The sequence below is a fragment of the Camellia sinensis genome, chromosome 12 (assembly GCF_055761805.1).
Source record: "Camellia sinensis isolate YWXY chromosome 12, ASM5576180v1, whole genome shotgun sequence".
Taxonomy (NCBI): domain Eukaryota; kingdom Viridiplantae; phylum Streptophyta; class Magnoliopsida; order Ericales; family Theaceae; genus Camellia; species Camellia sinensis.
Window position 1 is genome coordinate 93728420 of NC_138972.1, and position 9313 is coordinate 93737732.

The window sequence follows — 9313 nt, forward strand, 5'->3', positions numbered from 1 at the left end:
AATTGAATTCGGATCTCCCCTTTTTAAAGGAGGATGAGTTTACCTTTTATAGGGAAGGCCTTGCTCACCAAACACCTCCATTGACACCTAACACTCTTTAATGTTTAGCTAGATCACTCCTCGTTGAAGGATAGTAGAGACTTTGTTAGGCACTTAAGTAAGTCGTTCCGTTATTTGCGGGTGCCATGTGTTCTTCACGTACACGGCGTTGGTTGATTTGTTAGAGCTCAACTTATCTCGACTCACTTCAGAGTAAGTGGGAGTTTTGGAATCACAGTCATGGACTTGCCCACATCGGAGTGGGGAAATGGGCTAGGGCTAGGCCCATGATGGTGCCCACTTCAAAGTGGGGAAGGGTACTAGGGCCAAACCTCTAGCTTGGCCCATTTTGTAGTGGAGACGAGGGCTAGGGCTAGGGCCATGGTGATTTCTATAGCGACGCGAAGAAGGGTGCTAGGGCCAATCCCCTAGCTCGGCCCACTTCATAGTGGGCCTTCTATTTGACTAGCTAAGTCATTGTATAAATGAGCTTGAGTAATCGTGCTCCATTCACTCACAATTTTATCCACAATGATATGTTATGATGATTGTTAACTTTTAATTTGTTACATACTTAATGATTGATGCCCAATTCCTTTTTCTAGTATGAGATCCTCCCAATAATTTAGAATTTATATGTCCATTTCTCTCACTTTTTTCTTTTCTTAATTTTTTTTTTTTTTGTGTGTGTAATGAGTAGTACTCATAAACTGAAACAGTAATGGACAAGGAGAATGGGGCCGCGATGAGTGGTGCGAAGAAAACTAAATCCTGTTAGGGGTGGTGTGGTAATATAAAAGTGGTCTTCATTAGGGATCGAGGATTGAGAAGTGCAAAACCCATCATGTTGCCACGCCTAGTGCTCGTACCTCTCTCTCTCTCTCTCTCTCTCTCTCTTCCTTAGCTACTGTACTTTCACAGTTAATTCTCTCTATTTTCCTTAGCTATTGTACGCTCCACACTTAACTAACATAGGGGTGTTTTGGAAAATTGGTAAAAAGCTGTTTTTTGACTTTTTGCCAAGTTTTTTAGTTTTTTGAAAAATGATTTGAGAAGTTGGTAAAAAACTAATTTTTTGCTTTTTAATTTAATATTTATTTATGGTGTCAAATCAAATTAAAATGACCAAAATACCCTTACCCAACATAAGAAATTTATTTATTTTTATTTTTTTGTCATAGGGCCTAATTTGTAATTTCACACCTGCGTTTTTGGCCCTTTCCAAACCAAATTTGTTGCGTTTTTGGCCACTTGCGTTTTTGAAAAATGATAAAAAAAACGTGGCTTTTTATGGCCCTTCCCAAAACGGCACATATTAGCCAACACATTAAAAGACAAGATTAGGAATTAGTTTTTTTAGCCAAAAAATAAAAAAATATTATTAAAAATTCAATTTTTTTTTCTTTTTACATATATTTTTATAAAAAATTAAAATAACTAATTCTCAAAACATCCCCAACTAAATAACACATAACTAACCCATTTGAAACAAAAGTAAAAATAAGAATTTACCGATCATACATCCAATGGAGATGCTAACCCATTACAAAGCCGCTTTAGGCCTCTTTTGGAATATCAGGTCAAAAGTCAATTTTTAATTTATTCTCGATCATGTCATCTCTTAGTATTTTTTACATATATTTTTAAAAAATTAAAAAATCAAATTTTAAAATAATAGTTAATTTGGAATGTTTTAAATAAATTTACTTTTTGATTTTTTTATAAAAAAAATATATAAAAAATAAAAAATATTAATTAATATAATCTAAATAAATATATTTATATAAAAAAATACATTTGTTTAACCCAAATAAAACTTAAGTCATACTAAGGCCAAGTTTGGCATGTCTTGAAAAAGACAAAAAGTCAAAAATCACTATTCTATTTAAGTCACATCATCTTATTTAAGTCACATCATCTCTCTTACACATCACTTCAGACCCAACTCAAACTCAACCCATATTTCATAAAAAATCAAAAAGTGCACTTATTTAGATCATCCCAAACAATAAAAAAAATATGGATGTTTAGGTTAACTTTTTGACTTTTTAGGGAAAAATGTGTATTAAAAAATTGTATAAATTAGTGTAGAGAAAAATTAGGATTGGGAGTTGTACAGCCATAATTTTTAAATTTTGGTAAATAGTGATAACTTTTTAACTTTTTAAGTAACTTTTTTATTTTTTTTTTGATCTTGCCAAACTTAGCCTAAGTGGAAGAAAGAAAGAAAAGGACAAGTAGCCAACGGTTTAAATCACCCCTTTTTCTCACTATAAAAAAATAAAAATAATCAAATAGGACGGCTCAGACAGAATATTATTCTATGAGCTTAATAAAGACAATTTGGTTTGGATATATATACAAATCCACACCCAAACTTCAAAATATATATCTCATATCTATACACACAATCGAGGAGCAACTTTGCAATATACAGAAATACAGAAATGGATACTGCTGCTTCATTGACGACCGTCGATCACGGCGGTGGTGGTGGCACGACGATCTCCGCCGTCCACCCCGACATTCTTCAGACCCACATCCTGACCCGACTCGACGGCCCAACCCTCGCCTCCGCCTCCTCCACGTCCTCCCAACTCCGCGCTCTCTCCTCCCAAGACCAACTCTGGCGTTACATCTGCAACGACAAGTGGCCCTCCACCGCCCACCCACGTGTCCGCCGCCTCATCTCCTCCTTCCCCTCGGCCCACCGCTCTTTCTTCTCCGACTCCTTCCCTTCTCTGGACCACCGCCGCTCTCCCCCCAATCGCCGCCGTACTCCGCCTCCTCCTTCCCAGCTGTTCTCCGCCGTCGATCTGCATTACCAGACCAAACCCGTTCTCTCCAAGGCCCTCGCCACCGAGACTATAACCGGGTTGATGCTCGGCGCGGATTTCCGGATCGATCTTCTCGACCCGAAAGAGACCGTTCCAATGCCGGTGAATTTGGATTTCAGGGACGACACGTGCGAGTCGGATCTCGAAGAGAACTTGACTCTCAGCTGGATCGTGATCGACCCGGTTCGAAATCGGGCCGCGAATTTCTCCAGTTTTAGACCCGTTTCGGTCGACCGGAACTGGTTGACCGGAGATATAGAGCTCCGGTACGTGACGGTTCTCTCCGGTGACCGGAGGGGTGAGGTGCTACAGTGTTGTGCGATTGTCACGTGCGGGGGGAGAGAAGGAGGGGGGTTGCACGTGAGGGAGGTGAGCTTGCAGGTGGAGGACATGGAGGGGAAAAATTTGGGGTGGGAGGAGAGTTTGGTAATTTTGCTGGAGGCTGTGGAGGGTGGGAAGAGAAGGATAGGGAAGAGAGGGGAAGAGAAAGAAGGTTATGAGATGTGCTTGAAGATGAAGAAAGAGAGAAGCGAGAGAAAGAAGAGGAGACAGAAGAGGCTGGAGGTGGCCAGCATTGCCACTGCTGTCACCATTTTCGTTGCCTTTTGGGTGTTTGTTGTTATTAGGATTTTACAGTTTTTACATTTGGTTTAGATGGGAAGTCATAAATTTTATTTTATTATTTGTTGAAAAAAAAATTAGGAGGAATGATAAATACGGATGAGTGACAAATTAAACAGTGATAAAGGTGTATTTTAATCTCGCATGTAAATAGTAATTTACAATGTAAGAAGTGATGGTGATTGTTTCATTATAATGAACTTATTATTATTATTTTTTAGTATATTCTAGTTTTATTGTTTCATTGGCCAACTCTTGTACGTGAGAAACCGTGTTAAATTAATAGGTAGTTGACAATAATTTCCCTGTTCAAAGAAAAAAAAAAATGATAACAATTTCATTACTTATATTATTACATATATTTTTTTTTTTTCCATAAAACTAAACAATCAATCATTCAGTTGTTAAGCAGAATTTGGGGATGCTATTGTGCGGGGTGCGCAGCAGCATCTGTTGTGCGACAAAATAGGTCCACTTCTGGGTCTATTTTGATAATTCGAACCGTTCACATTTTAGAATACATAAAGTAGAACATGCCTGCAAAAAATCAAGTTAATCGGATATCGTTTACCTATTCATCCACTCACATTGGTATTCATTTTAATATTTTAAATCACAATTATTATTTATTTTTATAGATAGAAATGTGAGTGAATAAATGGGTAAACGATATCCGATTAACTTAATTTTTTACAAGCATGTTTTACTTGATGTATTTTAAAATGTGAACGATTTGGATTTTCGGGGCTCATTTCGCCGCATAACAGATGCTATTGTGCGGGGTGCGCAGCAGCATCTGTTGTGCGACAAAATAGGTCCACTTCTGGGTCTATTTTGATAATTCGAACCGTTCACATTTTAGAATACATAAAGTAGAACATGCCTGCAAAAAATCAAGTTAATCGGATATCGTTTACCTATTCATCCACTCACATTGGTATTCATTTTAATATTTTAAATCACAATTATTATTTATTTTTATAGATAGAAATGTGAGTGAATAAATGGGTAAACGATATCCGATTAACTTAATTTTTTACAAGCATGTTTTACCTGATGTATTTTAAAATGTGAACGATTTGGATTTTCGGGGCTCATTTCGCCGCATAACAGGTGCCGCTGTGCACCCCGCGCAGCAGCATCTCCAATCCCTGCTAAGCAACCATCTTAGGCAATCCATTTTTACAAAATTCATTGCAAAATCTATTTTCCCCACAATTAGTTATAATCAATGACAAAAATTAAGATATTTGGCTTAATGATTATGTAATATCTTTTGTGGTGTGAGATTTTGAATTCAATTCTTATAAAAAGTAGTTTGATATGCTTTATGGCCTTATAGGGATTGTTTGTGATTAGCAGTTATTGGATTTGGGCTTACTAGACTTAATTTTTTAGTTGACTTTATAATTATTATGATTTAATGATTATATTTATAATGATAAAAAAAAATTATAAATAAGTGAATACAAAATAATTCAAATTTCAGTAGGTTATATGATCCCACTAAAATCCCATGTCGCTCGGCGGCTCCGCCCATTGTTGTTGCTGTATTTTTTCTTTTCTGTACCCCGCCCATTTTAGTTGTTTCATTTTCTTTCTTTTTTGGGATTAACTCGTTTACAGCCCATAGTGTATGTATTACAGCAATCAATTATCTTACAACCGTGCTGCTGGGGTGACTCCCAGCACCCTCACCTCCACGTGAGGATAGTAAGTGAAAAAAAATAAAAATAAAATAAAATTATGGACTAATAAAAAGACAGTAGGGTGGGTCGAGTAAGGATTCTTTTCTGTTAGTTTTAGGAGATAGAACGAAAGAGATTGATAGTGAAGGGATTAATAGTGAGGGGATTGATAGTGAATAATTATTAAATTATTTTTATATAAAATAATAAAACAAATAAAAAAATATAAAAAAATAAACATTATATTTAAAAAAAAATTCCCAATATATAAAAAATAAAAAAATTTCCAATCATCTCACTATTTTTTGTAATACCATCTCTACCTCATCTTTACCAATCTCCCTCACTCCTCCTTACTAATATCAAGGGATTACTAATCCCCTCCCTATCTCTCAAAACAAACACTCCATTCTCAATCTCCTCCTCACTATCAAACCCAATCCCCTCCCCATAACCCCAAACAAACGGGGCCCTTGTATTCTCTACTTAACTCCCTCCTTGCAACGGTAAAGATTCATTAAAAGAGAATCTAACGGCTCAAATCACTTTATTAAAAAAAATTAAAAATTAAAAAGTAATTTTTTTGAAATGAACTAAACCCTTGAATTCTCTTAAGATGAATCTTGACCATTGTAAGGAGGGAGTCAAGTAGAGAAGGTAAGGAGAGGATCCTTACTCGTGGGGGGGATCCGGGGCATTTTCCAATTATCTTATGCCATATCATCATTTTGGTTTCTTATTAATATTCATATGACCTGAGAATTAGACAAGAAGTTCCCTTTTCCTTCTCTGTGGTCCACCCACTCCTTTTCTTTTTCTTTCGCAGCGGGATGTCCATCACCGGAAGTTAAAGTCCGGCGAGCATAATGATTAAGGCAAATCATTATTAGATTATATCACAAAAATAAATGGGATTGGTAACAAATTTACCACTACGATGGGCACAATCAATCCAGTAAATCCACCAGCAGTACCCTCAATCTTCACAATCCAACCAAAAACAAAGAGAAAATTGGAGAAAACAGACCAAAAGCAATGGGGGTGGAGACCCACTAAGGGTCACGTTTTAATAATCTGAACTGTTCAATGTGAAAAACTTGTCGAGTATTATATACCTATAAAAAATCACGATGATCGGATATCGATAGCTATGTGATTAAAATAATTTTTTTATCAACCATTAATTTATTTACCGTCTTTTTTTTATACAAAACTGATTTGATCACATACCTATCGATATCCGATTAACATGATTTTTTATAAGCATATAGCATTCGATGAATTCTACACATTGAATGGTTCGTATTATTAAAACGGGATCTGTTGTGAACCCCAAAAACCGCACAATACTGTCCAATCTAATCTCGAACCGGACCAAAGCCAAACCCCAAAAAATATATTGTATAATTAAAATTCATTTAAAATGTAAAATTTATCCATCATATCCTGCCATCTTTCCAATTTTGTCCCCACGTCTGATATTGGAGTAGTTGGGTGTAATTTAAACGACATGCTTAGAGTATTATTTTTTTTTAAATCTATGTTAAATTATTTGGTATAATTTTTATATTTTATCAGACATAAATAATTTAAATAAGTTAAAATTTTGATTATTTAAATGTTGAGAGAGGAGTGTTTTTGGTTTTTATTTTTTTATTATTAACTTTCGACTTACAAAATGCTATACCAAACAGGCCCATTAGAGGTGACGCAACAATTAGCAAATTTAGGGTTCGTTTTTTTAACTTCACTTTTTGACTAATCCGACTAAATTAGTTTCGTTTGAAAAGAATTTTTTAATTTTTTAAATTTTTTTATGAGAGAAAAAATGAAATTATTATAGTTTGGATGTGACATTTTATCTTATTAACTTATTTATCTTATTTTGTCTTTTTGTGCTTTTTTTTTTTAATTCTAACCTAAACCCAACTCACTTACCAAACAGGGACTTATTGTCTAAGGCTTACCTAAAAAATGTTAAGAAATTCATATTGCAAAGGTAGGAATGGCAATGGGGGGTAATGGAGTGGATATTAATTCCCCATCTCTATTCTCCTATAATAAATTTTTCTCATTCCCCATTCCCCATGGGTACCACCCTCCCCATTTTTTAATGGGTATGAATTTTCCCCAACCCACTTTAATCCTCATTTTTATTTTTTATATTTAATGTTAACAACCACTTTTTCTTTTTCTTTTTTTTTTTTTTTTTTTTAAGGTTTGCAACAAAAACTAAATATACCTTCAATCTTTTTTCTTTTTTTTTAATATATTTAATGTTAACAAATTTTTTTTTTTTAAGGTTCACAACAAAAGTTAAATATACCTTCAATCTTTTTTCTTTCTTTTTTAATATATTTAATGTTAACATTTTTTTTTTTAAGGTTCACAACAAAAGTTAAATATACCTTCAATCTTTTTTCTTTCTTTTTTAATATATTTAATGTTAACAACCTTCTTTTTTTTCTTTTTTTTTTTATAAAGGTTTTAGCTAAATATACCTTTAATATTTTTTCTTTCTTTTTTAATATATTTAATGTTAACAACATTCTTTTTTTTCTTTTTTTTTTATAAAGGTTTTAGCTAAATATACTTTCAATCTTTTTTCTTTCTTTTTTAATATATTTAATGTTAACAACTTATTTATTTATTTATTTATTTTTTTTAAGTTCACAACAAAAGCTAAATATACATTCAATCTTATTTTATTTTATTTTATTTGGTTCAACAACAAAATCAAACACACATTAATTAATTAATTAAAAAGTTTGTTTTATAATAATCAAATATATAATATTGAGACAATCAAAAAGTTTGTTTGAAGAAAGTATTATAAGACTCATATTAAATTGCATCAGGGCATAAACAAGGAATTGTTTGTTGATCTCTTAGCCACGGACATTTTAGACATTAAACCATCTTTCTCTTAGCAAATTTGAACCATTCATTTTAATTTATCCAAAATCTAATTATACCTTTAACAAATCTGAACCACTCATTTTAAGATATCTATGCATTACCAATTTACCACACCCAATCCATCCTCCATCTTCTTGCTTTAGTCCCCCACGAATTTTGTTGTTTGTTACTTTTAAAAAACAAAAAATATTTTTTCAATTAAATTTTTACTAATTTCACAACACCATCACCACTATTTTCACTTTCACTGTCACACTACCATCACCATAGCCGCTACCATCATCACTACCGCCACACCCCACCACTATGTAACAATCTCTACTTTCACCTTCGTTCCATCACCACCACCACCAAATATAAAAAAATATATTTTTAATTTTTTTTATAAAAAATATTTTTCATTAAAAAATATTTTCTATTTGAATAAATGAAGCATAACATTGGGAAACAAACTGATTTCAGTTAAATCTGTTCATAACTAAGAAAAAAAATTTTAATTTAAAAAAAATTATTTAGTAAGACTTTGTATCCCCTTTTTGTTTTTCTAGCAAATAAATCTTTGTACCCATCATTTCTAACTAATCACGACTCATGCTTGTTTTGATTTTCTACAATTTCCTTATTTTCAAATACATTCATATATATATATATATATATATATATATGTTGTATAAATTGTGTGTAACATAAAACAAATAGATTCATACTCGTTAATTGAAATTTCAGAACAAGCAAACCATTCTGAAAATTACAATACACAACAAAATAAAATAACATAGAAAAGCAAACCGAAACCTACACTAGACAGTGCCCTTAATTTTTTTAAATAAATTTAAAAAATTTTAGATATGCATAAAATTTGACAAGAATAATGTGACAATGTTAATTAATGTGTGTTTGATTTTATTGTTGAGCCAAATAAAATAAAATAAGATTGAATGTATATTTAGCTTTGGTTGTGAATAAAAAAAAAAAATTGGTTGTGAACCTTAAAAAAAAATTTAAAAAAAGAAAAAAGATTAAATGTATATTTAGTTTTGGTTGTGAATCTTAAAAAAAAAAAAAAAAATGGTTGTGAACCTTAAAAAAAAAATTAAAAAAAGAAAAGAAAAAAGATTAAATGTATATTTAGCTTTGGTTGTGAATCTTAAAAAAAAAAAGAAAAAAAAGAAAAAAAAATGGTTGTGAACCTTAAAACAATAAAATAAA

At 32.6% G+C, this 9313-nt stretch overlaps 1 protein-coding gene across 1 annotated transcript; it reads left to right on the plus strand.

The window, feature by feature from the left end:
* The first annotated feature begins 2486 nt into the window (after positions 1-2486).
* Positions 2487-3530, plus strand: LOC114308792 (F-box protein At2g27310). Its single transcript, XM_028254463.2, has one exon. It carries the CDS (start codon positions 2487-2489, stop codon positions 3528-3530), a length of 1044 nt encoding a protein of 347 aa, XP_028110264.1.
* The last annotated feature ends 5783 nt before the right edge of the window (positions 3531-9313 follow it).

What these genes read in the sequence shown, in the direction of transcription:
- LOC114308792 (XM_028254463.2), top strand. Translation starts at nt 2,487, where the DNA reads ATGGATACTGCTGCTTCATTGACGACCGTCGATCACGGCGGTGGTGGT.